General features: G+C 36.9%; 1 protein-coding gene across 3 annotated transcripts in view; it reads left to right on the top strand.

Moving 5' to 3' along the window:
• Positions 1–22,053, top strand: part of GTPBP10 (GTP binding protein 10) — a 28,153-nt gene that overhangs the window by 2,331 nt on the left and 3,769 nt on the right. For all 3 annotated transcript variants that reach the window (XM_013963379.2, XM_005679309.2, XM_018047058.1), the window contains exons 2-9: positions 821–1,014; positions 4,795–4,886; positions 5,549–5,693; positions 13,470–13,543; positions 16,481–16,533; positions 18,986–19,093; positions 19,618–19,695; positions 21,734–21,857. In XM_013963379.2, the coding sequence (XP_013818833.2) occupies positions 821–1,014; positions 4,795–4,886; positions 5,549–5,693; positions 13,470–13,543; positions 16,481–16,533; positions 18,986–19,093; positions 19,618–19,695; positions 21,734–21,857 (868 nt within the window). The remainder of the gene's footprint in view (positions 1–820; positions 1,015–4,794; positions 4,887–5,548; positions 5,694–13,469; positions 13,544–16,480; positions 16,534–18,985; positions 19,094–19,617; positions 19,696–21,733; positions 21,858–22,053) is intronic.

Raw genomic sequence — 22,053 nt, 5'->3', positions numbered from 1 at the left:
GGAGGAACAGAATTTACCTAGGGAAAAGTTTGATTTTCAGTCACATGAAAGGTGACTGTTATCCTTTCAATACCTAAGATATATATTTGAGGGATTTCAAGTATAAGATACAGATCTTGTTTCAGTTGCTTTAGACTATTAAGCTTACATCTGGTGGAGATGTCCAACTCATTGGAATAGAGAATATCTCACCTGGGTGATAGTTACTGAGAAAGTACAGGGGAGAAGGTATTGAAAAGTGAGCCAATGTCAGACCTTCTGGTTAGGGAGGACAACAATTGAAAATGAAAAACGTAGAGTTAATATGGGAAAGTGAGATCAGACAGGAGGTAGACTAAGCAAAAACAGTAAATGTGGCATACAGAAAAACCTTTTATATTTTTAGGAGTTTTAGTGGCATCAAAGAACTAGAAAGGAGTTCAAGCTTGGTAAGCATTTATGGTATCAGTTCGGTACAGTTCAGTCACATCCAACCTGTTGCAACGCTGTGGACTGCAGCACGCCAGGCCTCACTGTCCATCATCAACTCCTGGAATTTATTCAGACTCATGTCCATCGAGTTGGTGATGCCATCCAGCCGTCTCATACTCTGTCGTCCCCTTCTCCCGCCTTCAGTCTTCTCAGCATAAGGGTCTTTTTAAATGAGTCAGTTCTTCACATTAGATGGCCAAAGTATTGGAGCTTCAGCTTCAGCATCAGTCCTTCCAATGAATATTCAGGACTGATTTCCTTTAGGATGGACTGGTTGGATCTCCTTGTAGTCCAAGAGACTCTCAAGAGTTTAGTATACAAATGTTCTTTTTTTCTTTTTCTTTATTAGTATGGAAACTTCATTGATAACCTGAGACTCTTCACCAAGGGAGGAAGTGGTGGAATGGGCTACCCTCGTTTAGGTGGAGAAGGTGGAAAAGGTGGTGACGTCTGGGTTGTAGCCCATAACAAAATGACTTTAAAACAACTTAAGGATAAATATCCTCAGAAACGTTTTGTGGCTGGAGAAGGAGCAAACAGTCGGTAAGTATTTACTGAATGACATTGATTTTATGAAATTAATTCTTCCCAGAAGAAGAAAAAGTTAAAGATTTATTTGGAATTTAAGTAAATAATAGCCTGAAATTGTAACTGAGCAAAAATCTACAATTTTTGTCTCTAGTTAAGATAAACTAGACACCCTCAGTCGTGTGTGACTCTTTGCGACCCCATGGACTGTAGCCTACCAGGCTTCTCCATCCATGGGATTTTCCAGGCAAGGATACTGGAGTGGGTTGCCATTTCCTTCTCCAGGGGATCTTCCTGACCCAGGAATCGAACCCAGGTCTCCTGCATTGCAGACAGACGCTTTACCCTCTGAGCCACCAGGGAAGCCCAGTTAAGATAAAAGATAAGTATTAAGGTGGTTCTGAAATTTTTAAACTTTTGTCCTTTTCTTCCAACGTTTATATTCTTTCACGCTTCCGTTATAGAAACAGAAAATGATCCTAATCTCCACTGTTTTCTTCTGAGATTATCTTTGAAAATCTTTTTAGTAAACTCTCTAGAATGTTAACTGGCTACTCCGCCTGACTGCAATGCTTAAGATTTAGAGACTGTTTGCTGCTATGTCTCTTGAATGTTTTCCTTTTGTCTCTGTTTTGATTTTCTCTCTGTGAAAGCAAGATCTTGCCTTTGTTTTTTGTTATTGTCTGTTATTTTCTGTGGGACATATTATGTTGGCCTTATTTATGAGGATATTTTCTTTCATTGTAAAGAAAATGAAGAAAAAAATTCTTAAATCTTTCATCAAAATGCAGACTATGCATTTTTCCTCAGGCCTGTATAATTCTGTTGTTGTTCTTTAGAAAGTGTTTGTACAAAGTTTAGGCTTTCTGTTCCTTTTTTGTTTTCCCTTCCCAAGCAAGTGTTTGGGTATATGTATATATTTTTAAAAAAATAATTTTATTTATTTTTTTGTGGCTATGCTGGGCCTTGGTTGCTGCTTGGGCTTTTCTCTAGTTGCAGTGAGTGGGGGCTACTGTCTAGTTGAGGTGCACGGGCTTCTCATTGCAGTTGCTTGCCTTGTTGCAGAGCATGGGCTCTGGAACGCGTGGACTCGGTAGTTGTGGTTCCCAGGCTCTAGAGCACAGGTTAGGTAGTTGTGGAGCCTGGTCTCAGTTGCTCCGTGGCATGGGGAATCTTCCTGGACTGAGGATTGGACCCATGTCTCCTACATTGGCAGGCAGGTTCTTTACCAGGGAAGCCCCTGTTTGGGTACATTTATTTATCACAATTGTAGACGATGGAATGTGGCACTTGCTTGGGGGATGGGCGTAAGCAAAGAATAAGAGCCCATACACAAGCTAAACAGCCTGCGACACAGAGTGAGGAACTTCCCGCCGCAACCACAACAGCAAATATTCCTGCCACAAATATCCAGCAGTCATCTACTTGTAAAGAAATCCTTGGAGAAACCACTTAAATTTGAGCACTTTTATCCTATGAATAGTCTTTATAGGGCAAATTTTGAGGTCCCTATATTAGAATTTAGTAATCAGTTTAAAGATCAGAGTGTTGTTTTGCTATTTTGATGTTACAGGTGGGAAATAACCTGCAGTTTACATCCTAAAGTAAAATTTTTCACCATTTTATAATTTCTTTTGAAAAGTAAGGTTGCTATAATTCCAAACTTACTCTGTTTAGATCAGTGGTGAGCTAAAGATGGTGTATAACATTAAGTATTAAGAAAGATTTTAAAAGGACATTTACTATGCTTGTGTGTTGCAATTTTTAGAATGTAAAGGCTTAAATCTAAAAGATTAGTAAGAGCCAGCTGGGTGAAGGGGAGGAAGAAGCATTACATGAAAGCTAACAACATGAACAATGTGAAAAACCTAAGAGATAGAAGACAAATACCAATAAAAGACACTAAAAGAAGGCCAGTGTGGCTGGTATGCAGAAAACACAGAATGTAGTGGAAGATGAGACTAGAAAGATTCAGAGCTTTATCATTTCTAAAATCCTGTGGTATTCTCCAGATTGTCTCCTGTCTTCAGTCTCAGTCACCACCTCCAATCCATTTTTTATCCAATTATCTCTCCAGTGCTTTTTCTATAGCATCAAATTTATTAATGTGACTCACCTATTTAAAATCCTTCAGTGTCCCCCATCACTCTAAGATAATATTCAAACTCTTTAACATAGCATATCAGGCTCTTTGTGATCTGGCCTACAGTGTCTTCCACCCTACTTCTACTATGCTTATGCTCAAAATAACCTATTTCACCAAATACCTAGTTCCCTTCTAATTGTGTGTGTGTGTGTATTTTTTTTTTCTTTCACTTTCCTGCCTTGATTATCTGGCAGAAATCTTCCTCCCCTTCCAAGTCTTGGTTCAAGCACCACTTCCAAAATGTTGGTAACTGAGTAAGATTTTAGTTGCAGATATCTAATAATGTCTACTGAAAGACTGCTTTTGTTCATCATGAAATCTAATCTCATCTTTCTTTAATATATTTCAAATTCATTCATTTTTGTCAATCCAATTCAATCAGCTAATGTTACTTGAGTATCTACTTTGTGTCAGTAACTATACTAGATGTCTAGGATAAAATGATTATCTAAACTGTTGTGTTCCCTGCTGCCTTAGAACTTAACAGTAGTCTAGTATGAGAGCAAACATTTATCAAATAAATGAACAATAGAAAATTATCACTGTGACAAGTGTTACGATTGAGAGCCTGCACATAAATATGGGTATGGCAGTTCGGATCTAATCAGGGAAATTAGGAATAAATAGATTTTTTAAAAGGTCAGGTACTTATAATTCTTCTAACCAGAAATAACCATTATCAACCTTTTCATGACTTTTCTAAGACTTTTCTGTGTCTTTATGCAAATATAATTAACTGTATATAATATTTGGGGATATAAAAACAGGACAAAATTTAATAACCTTCTCTTTTAACTTTTTTTCCCATCCCAGAAAATTGTTAAGAATGCCTGAATAGTCTGATAGTATTGGAAATAACATAAATTACTTTGTCATTCACCTATTTAACTATTGATTTTTTTTTGTACTGTTACTATCACAATTCAATACATGTCTTTGTGCATATAATAGTTTACATGGTTGTTCAGTTTTATAGAATAAATTCCTAGAAGTGGAATTACTAGTTAGAAGTTTGTACCACTTTATCCTCTCTTTAGCAGTTTAAGAATAGCCACATGAGCCTCCTGTAATTAAAGTACTCTCATTTGAGGGGAATTTTTAAAAAATACCTTGTTATTCAATGGATTTCTCATGTTTATTTGTGTTGTTGCAATGATCTCTTTCTTTCAAATATACAATATTTTAGTTTATTATCAATTAAAATGACTTTTGGTACTTAGCTTGGTAACTTAGTGGCTCAGACAGTAAAAGCATCTGTCTGCAATGCAGGAGACCCGGGTTCAATCCCTGGGCTGGGAAAATCCCCTGGAGAAGGAAATGGCAGCCCGCTCCAGTATTCTTGCCTGGAAAATCCCATGGACTGAGGAGCTTGGTAGGCTACCGTCCATGGGGTCGAAAAGAGTCAGACACGACTGAGCCACTTCACTTTCACTTTTGGTAACTTAAATCATCACTTAATATTTTCATTGAGATATAGCAGCCTAAAATGCAAATAAATATTTTATTTTTTCTTCATTATTTGACCACTTAACATCTGTGTTAGAAGAACTGGTTGCTAATCTTCTTTGTATACCATTAAATTTGCTTGAAGCATGAACCATTTATCTGGCAGGTTTTCTTTATGTTAATTTAACTTTATTGTTTTGTAGAGTTAGTGCACTGAAAGGCTCCAAAGGAAAAGACTGTGAAATTCCTGTACCTGTGGGTGTTTCAGTAACTGATGAAAATGGTAAAATTATAGGTGAGTGTACTATAGCTTCTTATATTGTGGATGATGATGCTGTGCTCTGCTTAGTTGTGTCCAGCTCTTTGCAACCCCATAGACTATAGCCTGCCAGGCTCCTCTGTCCATGGAATTTCCCAGGTAAAATACTGGAGTGGGTTGCCATTTCATTCTCCAGGGGATCTTCCCCACCCAGGGATCTAACCCAAGTCTCTTACATCTCCTGCACTGGCAAGCTGATCCTTTATCATTGCACCATCTGGGAAACCCATAAAATTGTGAGAAATGTGCACATTTTCAAGAATTGAAAGCTGTAAGGAATAGCATCTCTCGAGTTTCAGGATTTTTTTTCTAAAACCTTAAGTATTTTAGTTGCTAGTTTGTAAAACAGCTTTTAAAATCATTACATAAAAGTTGTTCAGACTTAGCCACTAGATTTAAAATTATTTTAAAGACAAGAATATTTAGTTGGTTTTGAAAAAAATAACTAGCTTTTTTCCATCCACTAGCAAAGATGTTTTTCCAGGGTCAGACTTTTAATAGAAACTTGATTCTGTTATTAAGTGCTTTAGATTTGTAAATTAGACTTTCCTGGCTTCTGTTTCTGAAAGAAGAGTGCCATTAGTGATTAGCTACATTTATTAACCTTTGTGTTAAATATCTTCACCTCTCTTTTTAAGGAGAACTCAATAAAGAGAAAGACAGAATTTTGGTAGCTGAAGGAGGTCTTGGTGGTAAATTACTTACAAATTTCTTACCATTGAAAGGCCAGAAGCGAGTAATTCACCTTGATCTAAAACTTATAGCTGATATTGGCCTGGTGGGGTAAGTATCATTCGTATTTTTATTTTTATACTTTACGAGAGATAGTTTATGAATAGGAAATAAATATAAATGGTAATGTGGGGGCTGCATTATTTCTTATTTGTGGAATTTGTGTGTTGTGTGTGTACTTTAAGAATATGCTGCTAAATGTAGTAGTTTTCATGTTGCCAACATAGAGAGTTTCATAGTTACTCTTCATTTGTCAAGTTCAGTTCTGTTGAGTTGCTCAGTTGTGTCCGACTCTTTGCCACCCCATGGACTGCAGCACACCAGGCCTCCTTGTCCATCACCAACTCCTGGAGTTTACTCATACTCACATCCATTGAGTTGTGATGCCATCCAACCACCTCATCCTCTATCGTCCCCTTCTCCTCCCGCCTTCAATCTTTCCCAGCATCGGGGTCTTTTCAAATGAGTCAGTTCTTCGCATCAGGTGGCCAAAGTATTGGAGTTTCAGTTTCACCATCAGTCCTTCCAATGAACATTGAGGACTGATTTCCTTTAGGGTGGACTGGTTGGATCTCCCTGCTGTCCAAGGGATTCTCAAGAGTCTTCTCCAACACCACAGTTCAAAAGCATCAATTCTTCTGCACTCAGCTCTCCTTATAGTCCAACTCTCACATCCATACATGACTACTGGAAAAACCATAGCCTTGACTAGAAGGACCTTTGTTGGCAAAATAATGTCTCTGCTTTTTAATATGCTATCTAGGTTGGTCATAACTTCCAAGAAGTAAGCGTCTTTTAATTTCATGGCTGCAAGCACCATCTGCAGTGATTTTGGAGCCCCCCAAAATAAAGTCTGTCACTGTTTCCCCATCTGTTTGCCATGAAGTGATGGGACCAGTTGCTATGATCTTAGTTTTCTGAATCTTGAGCCTTAAGCCAACTTTTTCACTCTCCTCTTTCACTTTCATCAAGAGGCTCTTTAGTTCTTCTTCACTTTCTGCCATAAGGGTGGTGTCATCTGCATATCTGAGGTTATTGATATTGTTCCCGGCAATCTTGATTCCAGCTCATGCTGCATCCAGCCCAGCGTTTCTCATGATGTACTCTGCATAGAAGTTAAATAAGCCGGTGACAATATGCAGCCTTGATGTCCTCCTTTTCCTATTTGGAACCAGTCTGTTGTTCCATGTGCAGTTCTAATTGTTGCTTCCTGACCTGCATACAGATTTCTCAAGAGGCAGGTCAGGTGGTCTGGTATTCCCATCTCTTTCAGAATTTTCCAGTTTCTTGTGATCCACAGAGTCAAAGGCTTTGGCATAGTCAATAAAGCAGAAATAGATGGTTTTTTTGGAACTCTCTTGCTTTTTCCGTGAGCCAGCGGATATTGGCAATTTGATCTCTGGTTCCTCTGCCCTTTCTAAAACCAGCTTGAACATCTGGAAGTTCACAGTTCACTGAAGTATTGCTGAAGCCTGTCATGGAGAATTTTGACCATTACTAGCATGTTAGATGAGTGCAGTTGTGCGGTAGTTTGAGCATTCTTTGGCATTGCCTTTCTTTGGGATTGGAATGAAAACTGACCTTTTCCAGTCCTGTGGCCACTGCTGCATTTTCCAAATTTGCTGGCATATTGAGTGCAGCACTTTCACAGTATCATCTTTTAAGATTTGAAATAGCTCAACTGGAATTCCATCACCTCCACTAGCTTTCTTCATAGTGATGCTTCCTAAGGCCCACTTGACTTCACATTCCAGGATGTCTGGCTCTAGGTGAGCGATCGCACCATCGTGATTATCTGGGTCATGAAGATCGTTTTTGTATAGTTCCTCTGTATTCTTGCCACCTCTTTTTAATATCTTCTGCTTCTGTTAGGTCCATACCATTTCTGTCCTTTATTGTGGGCATCTTTGCATGAAATGCTCCCTTGATATCTTTTTGAAGAGATCTCTAGTCTTTTCCATTCTATTGTTTTGCTCTATTTCTTTGCACTGACCACTGAGGAGGGCTTTCTTATCTCTCCTTGCTGTTCTTTGGAACTCTACTTTCAAATGGGTATATCTTTACTTTTCTCCTGTGCTTTTCACTTCTCTTCTTTTCACAGCTATTTGTAAGGCCTCCTCAGACAACCATTTTACCTTTTTTGCATTTCTTTTTCTTAGGGATGGTCTTGATCACTGTCTCATGTACAAGTTCATCAGGCACTCTGTCAGATCTAGTCCCTTAAATCTGTTTCTCACTTCCACTGTATAATCATAAGGGATCTGATTTAGGTCATACCTGAATGGTCTAGTGGTTTCCCCTACTTTCTTCAATTTAAGTCTGAATTTGGCAATAAGGAGTTCATGATCTGAGCCACAGTCAGCTCCCGGTTTTGTTTTTGCTGACTGTAGAGCTTCTCCACATTTGACTGCAAAGAATATAATCAGTCTGATTTCAGTATTGACCATCTGGTGATTTCCATGTATGGAGTCTTCACTTGTGTTGTTGGAAGAGGGTGTTTGCTATGACCAGTGTGTTCTCTTGGGAAAACTCTATCAACTTTGCCCAGCTTCATTCTGTACTCCAAGGCCAAATTTGCCTGTTACTCCAGGTGTTTCTTTGGCTTCCTACATTTGCATTCCAGTCCCTTATAATGAAAAGGACATCTTTTTTGGATGTTGGCTCTCGAAGGTCTTGCAGGTCTTCATAGAACCATTCAGCTTCTTCAGTATTACTGGTTGGGGCATAGACTTGGATTACTGTGATATTGAATGGTTTGCTTTGGAAATGAATAGAGATCATTCTGTTGTTTTTGAGATTGCATCCAGGTACTGCAGTCCAGACTCTTGTTTACTATGATGGCTACTCCATTTCTTTGAAGGGATTCTTGCCCACAGTGGTAGATATAATGGTCATCTGAGTTAAATTCACCCATTCCAGTCCATTTTAGTTTGCTGATTCCTAAAATGTCGACGTTCACTCTTGCCATCTCCTGTTTGACCGCTTCCAATTAACCTTGATTCATGGAACTAACATTCCAGGTTCCTATGCAGTATTTCTCTTTACAACATCAGACCTTGCTTCCACCACCAGTCACATCCACAACTGGTTGTTGTTTTTGCTTTGGCAACATCTCTTCATTCTTTCTGGAGTTATTTCTCCACTAATCTCCAGTAAAGTCATTTAGTCATGTTCGACTCTTTGCCACCCCATGAACTGTAGTCTGCCAGGCTCCTAAGTCAATGGAATTTTCCAGGCAAGAGTACTGAAGTTGGTTGCCATTTCCTTCTCCAGGGTATCTTCCCGAACCAGGGATTGAACCTGGGTGTCCTGCATGGCAGGCAGATGCTTTACCAAGCCCCTGAGGGGCTTCCCAGGTGGTGCTAGTGGTAAAGAACCTGCCTGCCAATGCAGGAGACAAAAGAGACAGGGGTTTGATCCCTGGGTTGGGAAGATCCCCTGGAGAAGGAAATGGCAACCCACTCCAGTATTCTTGCCTGGATAATCCCATGGACAGAGGAGCCTGGCAGGCTGTAGTGCAAGGGGTCACAAAGAGTCGGACACGACTGAAGTGACTTAGCACTAGCACTAATTTCCAGTAGCATATTGGGCACCTACCAACCTGGGGAGTTCATCTTTCAGTGTCCTATATTTTTGCAGAAAAATCAATCAAATGTAGTAGTATAAGAGGATAAAAGAATGTTACCGGATATTAGTAATAAAATTAGAAAGCCAAACAAACCACATCTTAAATAGTATATAGAAAGAGTAGGGGGAAAATAACTAAGATACTCTTACAAGTTTTAATAGAGGTTTTGAAGTATCATCAATCAGATGGCTAAAGAGTGGTACAGATGATCTCAGCCATTAGCTTTACACACTGTTGAGCACCATGTTGGATCTTGTAATGACCATTCCCCTGTCCTTCACTCTCTGTTTAGGAACTGTCCGTTCTCAATACTGCAGACCTTACAGTGTTGTTCTCTTTCACCAGCCTCCACCTTCATCAAACAGTGCTATTTAGCTGTTTAGGGTTTGCAGTGCTGCCACCAACTGGAGGGAGATAGATAGCAGGGTAGAAGGTAGATGAAGGGAAATGCTCAGCTTTGCGTGTCTCCTCTCCCTCTGTCTTCCCCTCCCAAGCTCCACTGCAGCATTCCGCAACAGTCAGATGGAAGGCCTAAGGAAAAGGGAGCAGAAACTGCTGCTCTGCTCCAACTGCCACTTCCATTCCTTGCCTTCCCATAGTTTCTCACCTCTTTTCATCTTCCGCTTCTCACATCTCACTGCTGCTTTATCACGCTCTTCACTCTGAACTCCTCACCTCTTTCCATGCCTGTCCAAATCTTACCAGCAGGGGCTTAGAGTTCACAGAGGCCTCATACCTGCTGAAGTTGTAACAGAGAAAGATGAGATCTTGGCATTAAAGCTTGCTGTTCACATTTAATTTTTTCAATACAACATAGTTATGACGGTAATGGGTCCTAGGTTCTGTAATACTATTGGGATGGGCAAAAAGTTTGTTTGGGTTTTTCCATAAGATGTTATGTTGCGAAAGAACTTTTTGGCCACCCCAATATATGTTTTTAGGAACTTTATGGACTGGATAGGATTTTGTGGATAAGGCTGAGAATCCAGCCATTCACTTTCTCATTTTCTGGAAAAATATGTTTCAGTTTCCATAGAGATAACCTTATAGCCTAACAAGAACATACCAAGGTTGAGTAGTGAATATAAGTGGGGTGGTGATGGGAGACTCAAGTGAGACTGTGTTAGAATCTCAAATCTTCTGAAGGCCAGCTAGATGGGATGAATACAATATCTCTAAACCTTTGTTTTCTCTTTAATAGAGGATGGCAATAGTCCTGCCTTAAAAATGTTATTGCTGAGAAAGATTGCATTTGAAGCATAACAGATGTCTTGGATTTATGAATGCTCAATGAGTGAATGGTAGCTGCTGTCATTATCATCATCATATATTGTCAACTTATTAGAGACCACATATAGTGAAATAACTAAGCTTTTCAGAAGTGGACTTCATAGTAGTCAATATCGAGCATCATGATTCTAGAGCACAATGTTTAACATGTATGCTAGTGCTTTTAATTAGGTAACTATTCTTAAAAAGTTACCTAATGTGAATACCAGTATAAGCAGATACCCCTTAATCTTTAAGCCAGCTTCAGGAATGAACTGAGCCTTGAAAGCAAGTTATCATGTAACTAGTATACTTGTACTGCTGTGGTTAAATCTGATCTTTGCATGGGTTGGACTTCAGCCTATAAAATCTTCTTTAGGTAACTTTCACGAAAAATCTGCTATTGGTTCTTCAATCATTAGCTTCCTTTTTCTTCTTATATTTTGATCTCTTTGGAAATAGTTGCATTTTTCTGTGCTTAATAGTGTTATGAAAATTTGAGGATATTAGAAATAAGAAAGTCCAGCTAGTGATAGTAATGGCAAAAATGATTGCAATTGCTTTTCAAAAAGTTACAAGAGCCTGGGTATAATAGAATATAAGAAAATACTGTTGCCAGGGGAAATTAGTCAAGCAATCTCATGTAATTTTATTCTAAATTTATTATAGAAATATTTTAATAAGGAAAATTGTTTAAAGAACTTCATTAACAGCTTAAATTTTTAATAGAATTTCAAGTTAATATTCATAAAATATTACACTATTATTCCAAATGAAAATTTTGCAGTTTTGAGAAAGAGAGCCTGTACAAAGAGAAATTTAAAAGATACATGATCATGATTTGAATGAAAACTGTGAAGACAGGGATAACATTTTTCCTGTTGATTGCTGTATTTCTCATGCCTAGTATACTGCCTGACCGAAGTCAATGCTCAATATTTGTTGGATGATTTTTTAAACTGAAATACACTTGACATATAAGTTTCAGGTGTACAGTATAATGATTTGGTATTTGTATATGTTGATCACCACTGTGGTAAGTCTAGTTAGCATCTGTGACCATGTGTAGTTAAAAAAGTTTTTTTCTTGTGATGAGAATTTTTAAAATTTACTCTCTTAGCAACTTTCAAATAGTACTGATTATTAACTATAATCACCATGCTGTACGTTACATCTCTATGACTTATTTATTTTACAACTGGATTTTTTTTTCGGCTGCGCCACACAGCTTGCAGGATCATAATTCCCCAACCAGGGCCTGAACCCGAGCCCTTGGCATTGAAAAGCACAGAGTTCTAACCACAGGATGGTTAGACCCGTGGTTAACCAAGGAATTCCCCACAATTGGATGCTTTACTTTTTCACCCCCCTTTACCCATCTTACACCCTCCTCCCCCTACACACATTTTTCTGTATGCTTTCATCCGTCAATGGACACCTTAGATTGCATTCACATCTTGGTTATTGTAAATAGTGCTGCAGTGAACATAGGGGTGCGTATATCTTTTCAAGTTAGTGTTTTGGGAATTTTTTTTGATAAATATCCAGAAGTGAAGTTGCTGGATCATGTGGTAGTTCTATTTTTAAATTTTTAAGGAACCTCCATACTGTTTTTCGTAGTGACTGTACAATTTACATTCCCATTGGTTGAATTAATTTATTGAAAATATCTGAATGATTTTAGGAAATTACCTTTTAAGTGGCTCCCATTCTTAGTACTTTCTTTCATCCATTGGGGGCTTTTCTTGAGGGATATTTAGCTATAAAATAAAAACCTTTAAAATAGCCAGATATTTTAATGTAATATTTCCTTATTTAGAAATTTACCTCAAGGAATAAAGATATATGCAAAGGTTCAAGGATATTCACATCAGTGTTTAAATTCTTTTTTTAAAAAAAAGTTTGACAAGAAATTAGTGCTCATTTAGTGCAGAAAGAAAGTTAGTACAAAAAAAACCAAATTAGTGCAGAAAGAAAAAAAGAGATGTCTGTTAGTTGCACCACTTAATGTTAAGGTGACTTAATGTTGCTGTATGTCTTTCTAGCTGTATGCACATTTTTTGCAATGTTATTTATAACAGTAAAAAAATTTGAGACCACCTAAATGCCTAATAATAAGAAATTAGGTAAGTAAATTACAGTGTACCCTTGAAATGCATTCACCTTATATAATTTAGTTTAAAAAGAGGGCCAACCAACTATAAGTAGCCTTTTAGTGAAAAAAGGAATCAAAGCTGAATCTAATCAGATATCTTCCAATTTGTAGGAATATGTTAAAGGGTATCATGTGTGTCAGCAGAAAAGATAGACTGGAAAAGAAACTACAGGACAAATGACCAGTTTCTTTAAAAATAAAATTGCAAAGGGGAGACAAGTTTGAAAGGGAGCCTGTACTAAGAGAAATTTAAAAGATATCAACTAGTTGTAATACCCAGATTTTATTTAGGTTTTTATTTAAATAAACCAACTTTTAAAAAGTTATTAAGAATGTATTAATATTTGTTGAAGCTAGATGATAGCTAAATCAGGTTCATTACTTTGCTAGTGAAATGTCCATATGAAATGGTTTTTTTTTTTAAATCCACAAAATAATATAAGAAATATTTTGTCAGTGTTGGCTAGAGATAGGGAGTTGCAGGTATTTTTATTAATTTCTTTTTGTTTTTCTAGAAGTTTCTTTTGTTGTTCTACATTTTTTTAACATTACTTGATTGTCAGTAGTGAAACATCTTCAGTGTTCACCATAAATTTACCTTTATATAAGTATATTTTGTTCCTCAAGTTTTTCAAGATTATAAATTTATATTCTGCTTTTAATTCCAGCAATATTCAAGAAGTCTGTTTTATGAAATGTTAGGAATTCAGAGATAAGTATTAAAAATGCTTTTATTTGTTGTGATATGTTAATATGAATTTATTTTCTTTTTCAGATTCCCAAATGCTGGAAAATCCTCTTTGCTAAGTAAGATTTCTCATGCGAAACCTGCAATTGCAGATTATGCATGTAAGTACAATTTTTTTGGTGTGTGGAGGTATATTTTAAAGACTAATTTTTCTTTCAGTATGAATAAAATATAACTGGGATAGCCTTTGTTTGAAAATTCCTGGCAGACAGAATGTATGGATTTCCCATTAATCTTTGAAACCTCTATAGCTCTCAGCAAAGTTCCTAGTGCTTACTTTGTCGCATTTATTTCTCTGTTGCATAATCATCTGTTTGGTTTAGTTATTATTTTATGAGTCCCTACCCTTTGTCAAACACTGTGATAAATGCTAGGAAGGCAGAGATCAGTTCTTTTATTCATTAGGTAAGTATTTATTTCCAGGAACTACAGTAAGTTCTGGAGTTATAAAGATTGGTAAACAGAAGTGAATACAGTTACTAATGAATATAAGAGGGTATAACACAGTTTTTTCAAAGAGTGTAGGTGACTGCTTTAGATTTCTTTGTGGAAGTGTGATGGTGGGGCTGAGATATGAGCAGTAAATATGAGTTAATTGGTGACAGACAATGGAGATCAGAGTCTTTTTAGTCAAAGGAAATGGTGTGTACACAAAGGCTTCATGGTGGCAGGGCGTAGATTTGTTTGTCTAAAGAACATGTTATAAGGGGATGAAGGAATCAAGCTGAGGCTAGAGATGCAGGTGGAGATCTACGATATAGGCCATATAGGCTGTATTTGATCTTTATAGCTTTAGAAGAGGTTATAGCTTTTTAACAAAGGATAAAAATGACTAATTTGCTTTTCAAAAATATCTCTTTGCATATAATGTACAAAGTGGATTGATGTGGGACATAAGTAGATCTGGAAAGAACTTAGTAGAATTAGCTATTGCAGTAGCAGATAAGGCATAATGGAAGCTTAGACTAAAAGAAGTGAATGAATGGGCTTCCTGGGTGACTCAGTTGTAAAGAAATTGCCTGCAATTCACAGGCCTCAGGAGAAGCAGGTTTGATCCCTGTGTCAGGAAGATCTCTTGGAGGTGGGCATGGCAACCCATTCCAGTGTTCTTGCTTGGAGAGTCCCACAGACAGGAGTCTGGTGGACTATAGTCCATAGCATCACAAAGAGCTGGACATGACTAAAGTGACTTAGCAAGCAAGTGAATGAATAGAATAGGATCTCTACCTTCAATAAACAAAATGGCACAGAATGACATTAACATGGGACGTGAAAGTGAAAGTCGCTCAGTCGAGTCCGACTCTTTGCGACCTGATGGACTATACAGTCCATGGAATTTTCCAGGCCAGAATACTGGAGTGGGTATCCTTTCCCTTCTACAAGGGATCTTCCTAACCCAGGGATCGAACCCAGGGCTCCCACTTCACAGGAGGATTCTGTACAGCTGAGCCACAAGGGAAGCCCAAGAATACTGGAGTGGGTAGTCTATCCCTTCTCCAGTGGATCTTCCCAACCCAGGAATCAAACCAGGGTCTCCTGCATTGCAGACAGATTCTTCTAACAACTGAGCTATCAGGAAAACTATTGAAAATAAAATCATGGAAAATAAAATCAAAATTCTAGGGCTAGACTCTGATAAAGTAGAGTTAATTTTGTACTAACTGCTATAAATCTCTTGGCCAGTATTTATTGTTAGAAAATAGAGGATCTTTGAGAAGGAAAGAAGAAAAGCAGAAAGTCATAGAAGGAGGCTACTGTTGGATTGATGAAGTTTGAGGATAACTGGACATGAACAACAGACTGGTTCCAAATAGGAAAAGGAGTACGTCAAGGCTGTATATTGTCACCCTGCTTATTTAATGCAGAGTACATCATGAGAAACGCTGGGCTGGAAGAAGCTCAAGCTGGAATCAAGATTACTGGGAGAAATATCAATAACCACAGATATGCAGATGACACCACCCTTATGGCAGAAAGTGAAGAGGAACTAAAAAGCCTCTTGATTGAAAGTGAAAGAGGAGAGTGAAAAAGTTTGCTTAAAGTTCAACATTCAGAAAACTAAGATCATGGCATCTGGTCCCATCACTTCATGGGAAATAGATGGGGAAACAGTGTCAAACTTTATTTTTCTGGGCTCCAAAATCACTGCAGATGGTGACTGCAGCCATGAAATTAAAAGACGCTTACTCCTTGGAAGGAAAGTTATGACCAACCTAGATAGCATATTCAAAAGCAGAGACATTACTTTGCCCACAGAGGTCCATCTAGTCAAGGCTATGGTTTTTCCAGTGGTCATGTATGGATGTGAGAGTTGGACTGTGAAGAAAGCTGAGTGCTGAAGAATTGATGCTTTTGAAGTGTGGTGTTGGAGAAGACTCTTGAGAGTCCCTTGGACTGCAAGGAGATCCACCCAGTCCATCCTAAAGGAGATCAGTCCTGGGTGTTCATTGGAAGGACTGATGCTAAAGCTGAAACTCCAATACTTTGGCCACATCATGCGAAGAGTTGACTCATTGGAAAAGACTCTGATGCTGGGAGGGATTGGGGGCAGGAGAAGGGGAGGATGTCGAGGATGAGATGGTTGGATGGCATCACCGACTTGATGACATGAGTTTGAATGAACTCCAGGAGTTGGTGATGGACAGGGAAGCCTGACGTGTTGTGATTCATGGGGTCGTAAAGAGTCAGACACGACTGAGCGACTGAACTGAACTGAATGAGAAAGGACTAATAGATTTCACATGTAGCCCAAATGATAGAAGCCTAAATTCTGCCCCCTGCCCTCAACACCTTTGCCACGCTCTTTAAGTTTGAGAGGGACTTTGAGGCCCACTAATTCCTGTGCTCTTGCAGATTATAAAAATCTATATTTGTCCTATTCCAAAATAATTATACCTTTAATTTCAACTAATGAGAACATAATCTAAATTAGGTTGTTCACAGAAAGGAAATATTATTTATTTTGTACATAACACTAGGATAGTTTTGAGAGTACAATGCTTTATTCTAGCCTTAATTTACTTTTTTCTAATTTATAGTTACAACAATAAAGCCTGAACTTGGAAAAATTATGTATAGTGATTTCAAACAGGTGGGTATTTTTTTTTAACCTTTATTCTTTTAAAAATATTTATTTATTTGTTTGGCTGCTCTGGCATCCTTAGTTGCAGAATATGGGTTTAGTTCCCCTGACCAAGGATTGAACCTGGGCCCCTTGCATTGGGAGTGCAGAGCCTTAATCAGTGGACCACCAGAGAAGTCCTGTAGGTGGCTATTTTTAAAATAAGACTCCTGGTTAGAAATGAAAGTACTTGCTTTATTGCTTAGATTTTATAACATTTGACAGTTTCTGTGGTGTTGGAAAAAGTAGCAGAATCTTTTTTTTGGTAATTGAAATCATGATCAAATCAATTCTGCTGAGCACTATCAGAGTAAAATATTATATAAGAATAATTCTTCCAAAGTTTGGATACAGTGTGTAATTATAACATTGACGGTATCTTAGTCTCCTTGATGTGTTCTCATTGCAATTCCATATTGTATTGCCATACTTGATTATTGATTTTCATTTCCTAAAAACATATTCTAAAGTTGATGAATGTAATTTTATCCCACTTTACTGTTTAAAAAAACTTTTTTTAACTGAATGGGATTTTGGTCTTAGCTAGCTATTAAAATTTATTTTTCCTTGATAAGGAAGAACTATAGGGACTTCTCTGGTGGTCCAGTGGTTAAGACTTCGCCTTCCAGTGCAGAGGGTGCCGGTTCAGTCCCTGGTCACAGAGCTAATATCCCACATGCCTCATGGCCAAGAAACTAAACATAAAACAGAAGCAATGTTGTAACAAACTCAATAAAGACTTTAAAATGGTCCACGTTAAAAAAAATTTTTTTTAAAGGAGGAACTATAGTATTTTTTTGCATAATTAGAATAAAAACAAAATAAAAATAATAAAAATTTAAAAATATGTAATGTATGATCAGCAGTTGCATTCCTTAGTGTTTACCCAGATTAATTGAAAACTTAGGTCCACTCAAAAGCCCACACACAGATGTTTATAGCTGCTTTGTTCATAATTGCCAAAACTTGGAGGCAACCAAGATGTCCTTCAGTAGATGAATGGATAAATAAGCTGTGTACATATTGAAAATGGAATGTCACTCAGCACTAAAAGTAAATAAGCAGAGGAACCTCCAGTGCTTATTACTAAGTGAAAGAAGCCAGTCTGTAAAAGCTACATCCTGTATGGCTTCAACTATATGATGTTCTGGGAAAAAGGCAAAACTGTGGAAATAGAGAAGATCAGTAGTTACCAAGGATTAGGAGGAAAGAAAGGTTGAATAGGCAGCATACAGAGGACTTTTAAGGGCAGTGAAACTATTCTGTATATTGTAATGGTACATACATGGCATAAATTTGTCAAAACCCATAGAATGTATAAAACCTTGATGATGAACCCTAATGTAAAATACGGACTTGAAGTAATGATGTATCAGTGTAGTTTCATATAATCCAATGACATAATTCAAAAGATATCAAAGATGTATATTCATTAGTAGTAGTGGTATAACAGTAAAAAAATTTTTTTAAGCTTTAACAATTACATAGAATATTAAATAATAAGTAAAATTATAAGTGCAGGATAATATGAATTTAGAAAACATTATTGGTAATTTTTAAGGGAAATCAATAAAAAGACCTCTGAAGAAAATTTCAGAACATGAGACCTCTATATACACTTTGATTTGTCACATAGCTACAACTTTCTTTAAAACTAATAATTTTAACCACACAAGCAGCATATGTAGAGCAGTGTTTTTTATCCCTTATTGTACATCAGAATCATCTGACTAGCTTAAGAACAACAATGATAAATCAAGCTTGGGCCCCAGTGATTTGAAACCAAATCCCTGGGGATAGGGCTTGAGGATCTATAGTTTATAGCAATTCCTTAGATGATTATGATATGTGGTGAGGTTTGAAAACCACAAGTGTTGAATAATGGTTAATGACTCTAATAATGGTTAATAGTCCTAAATAGAGTATAGGGACACTGTTTTCCTTTACTTTTTAAAAATGGTTAAATCCTGGTAGAATATGAACAGTAAAGGAACAGTGGTACCAAACAACCATTTACATATAGAATAAAACACTTTACAGTGCTTACATCCTAAGTCAGTGTCTGCTGAATTAACATCCTTGTTTACTTTTAAGAGTTTAAAAACTTGAACTTCTTTGAAAAGTTCATATTGAACAATATAATTTATGGAATTCTAAAGAGAATTTATATTAATAAATGTTAAGCTAAGCCCTAGAATTCTTAGATTGTTAAAGTAAAAATGGAACTTTAATTTCTGATAGCAAAGGATTTTTATTCTTAATACATTTATTTTGTTATCAAAGTATCTTGGGTTTATTAGAGATGCAGTAATTCACTGGTAATCACAAAATAGAAACTTTGTAATTGAAATATGAAAATTGTTGGATGTAATTAGATTTGTGTTTTCTTTTTTTATTATTAAACCATTTAATTTTGTATTAGATATCAGTAGCTGATCTTCCTGGTTTAATAGAAGGAGCACATATGAACAAAGGAATGGGCCACAAATTCCTCAAGCATATAGAAAGAACTAAACAACTGCTTTTTGTTGTAAGTCATATGCCTATCAATGTAATGCTTAAAAGAATGTGAGAATCAATGAATTTAGTTTTCCTAGATATTTTTGTAATAACATTTAAAGATAAAGTAGCATATATTAATCCACTAAATCTGTTTAGATAGGAGTCAAATTTATTTATAATATGGGGGGGGAAATGGAAATAGCAACATTTACTGTATCAGATGAAAGTTTGGCCGTATTTGTCAGGTTTATTAATTCCTTAGGATTTTCTGTGTACTACTAAATTACACAGCATTACTTTCCTATTTCATGAGATTATCTTTATTAGTATAAGTTGTTTTATCTGTACTAGTTCCTCATTAATGATTGTGATATTATAAGAAAATTACAGTGATCTTAAAATATCAATTTCTCTCATTTCAAATTGCTAAGTTACCAAAAGAGTATAGATTGAGAAATTATTTATAGCTTCAATGAGTGAAACTTTTCAAAACAGAATTGTATAGCTGTCATTCTTACTAAAGGCAATCTTTTATCCTTTTTTTTTTTTCAGGTTGATATTTCTGGATTTCAGCTTTCTTCCCAAACTCATTACAGAACTGCTTTTGAAACCATAATACTGCTTTCAAAAGTAGGTTTTTCTATCTGGTCTACTATGCAGGGACATAGGACTGTATGAAATAACATATGACAATTAGAATAAATATATCTTCTACCTCTACTTTCTAAAACTTTGATGTCAGTTAAAGAATTATCTAAACTTGCTGTCTCCAGTTCCTTAATATTCATCCACTTCTCAAACTGTTGTAATCAATAAAACCTTCCTGGATTCCAAATCCCTATTATATAAATTCTTAGACTGACTCTTGCTTAACTTAATTCCTACTTCTTAGACTATTTCCCAGTCTACTTTTTAGGCACTCTGATACCCAGATAGTTTGGTTGTACTTTAGATTAGCTCCCTATTAGATATCTTTGATTGGATGTCCCATTAACTTCTCAAATTTAATATGTGTAGAACTGAACTTGGGCTTCCCTGGTCACTTAGTGGTAAAGAATTCACCTGCAAGGCAGGAGACCCAGGTTTGATCCCTGGGTTGGGAAGATCCTCTGGAGGAGGCCATGGTTACCCACTCCAGTATTCTTGTCTGGAGAATCCCATGGGCAGAGGAGCCTGGTTGGGCAACTGTCTGTGGAGTCTCAAAGATTAGGACACGACTAAAGTGGCTGAGCATACACACAGAACTGAACTTCTTTCTTTTCTTTTTTATTTTAAATTCAGAACCTTATTGAATATGTAAGCCAGAAACCTGGGTGATAGTGATTCTGACTTTCTCATCATCTGTATCAAGCCCTGTCAGTTTTATGCCCTAAATTTCTCTGAAATGCAGCTATTTGTCTTCACCTGCACTGCTGTAATCGTCAGCCTCTCTTGCTACCTGGTCTGCCTGCTTCTAGTCTCACTTCTTTTCAGGCCATGTTTTATAGGCAGCTAGAGTGATCTTTGTTAAAGAACCAAGCAGATGTTTGTTCCCTGCTCTGATGGTCCCCCATAGCCATGGGTTAGATTGAAGTCTAACCTGAACATGGTATATGAGGCAAAGCTGGGTTCCTACCAAGCATTTATCTCTATTGTTCCTGCACCCTCTTCCACTTCCCCTCTTCCACTTCCCCAAGCAACACCCTGTACATTCTCTATCCAGCCATATGATTTGTCTCTAACACAACATGATGTCTTTTACCTTAATGACTTTTATATCCTATTTGCTAGCTACATTTTTGCCTTTTATTGATAATGCTGTGAACATCTGTGTACAGGTTTTTGTGTGGGTATGTTTTCCTTTCTCGGGTATATATATATATCTCTAGGGGTGAAATTACTGGATAATAAGGTAAATCTAATATTTTGAGGAACTGCCAAACTATTCTCCAAAGTGACTGCAGCACTGAATTACTTTACAATCTTACTAGCAATGTATGAAGGTTCCAGTTTTTCCACATTAATGTCAACATTCATTATTACCTTTTTTACTTTGACTTTCCTGGTAGGAATGAAGTAGTATTTCATTGTGGTTATGATTTGCATTTCTCTCATGACTAATGGTGTTGAGCATCTTTTTATGTGCTTATTAGCCATTTCTGTGTGTTTGGAGAAATGTCTATTCAGATTGGTTGCCCATTTAAACTGGGCTATCTTTTAATTGTTGAGCTGTAAAAGTTTTCTTTATAATTTAGATTCAAGTCGCTTATTGGTTATATGATTTGCAAATATTTTCTCCTATTCTTTCAGTTGCCTTTTGAAGTATGGAATTTAAAACTGATGGAGTGCCCTGTGTCTATTCTTTCTTTTATTCCTACTTTTAGTGTCAGATATAAGAAGCCACTACCTAATCCATGGTCACAAAGATTTACTTCTAAGCATACTTACTTTTTCCAAGAATAATACAGGCATAGGATTAATTGTTCTTAGTTCTGAATTTTATCTATGTGCTTAATAGAAGTCCAAATATTTGTATTTGTCTCTAGGCACAAAATCACTTACTGATATCAGAGCTGCGAATGGGCCCTAGAATACCCAGGCCTATAAAGTATAGAAAGACGTTACCAAATAGGTCATTTATGTAGGTATTTTAATAGAGTAATTTGGTTTTTTCTCTTTTGATTTAAAGGAGTTAGAGTTGTACAAAGAGGAACTTCACACAAAACCTGCACTCCTAGCAGTAAATAAAATGGACTTGCCAGATGCACAGGATAAATTCCATGTACTGATGAACCAACTCCAGAATCCTAAAGGTAAACCTGTTCATTCATTGAGTACCACTTTAATGAATATCTATTTCTGCTTTATTGACTATGCCAAAGCCTTTGACTGTGTGGATACAATAAACTCTGGAATATTCTGAAAGAGATGGGAATACCAGACCACCGGACCTGCCTCTTGAGAAACCTGCATGCAGGTCAGGAAGCAACAGTTAGAACTGGACATGGA

This window comes from Capra hircus, chromosome 4 (assembly GCF_001704415.2).
Source record: "Capra hircus breed San Clemente chromosome 4, ASM170441v1, whole genome shotgun sequence".
NCBI classification, from domain to species: domain Eukaryota; kingdom Metazoa; phylum Chordata; class Mammalia; order Artiodactyla; family Bovidae; genus Capra; species Capra hircus.
Note: the sequence above shows the minus strand (reverse complement) of the source record. Positions and strands in the feature narration are given on the sequence as shown.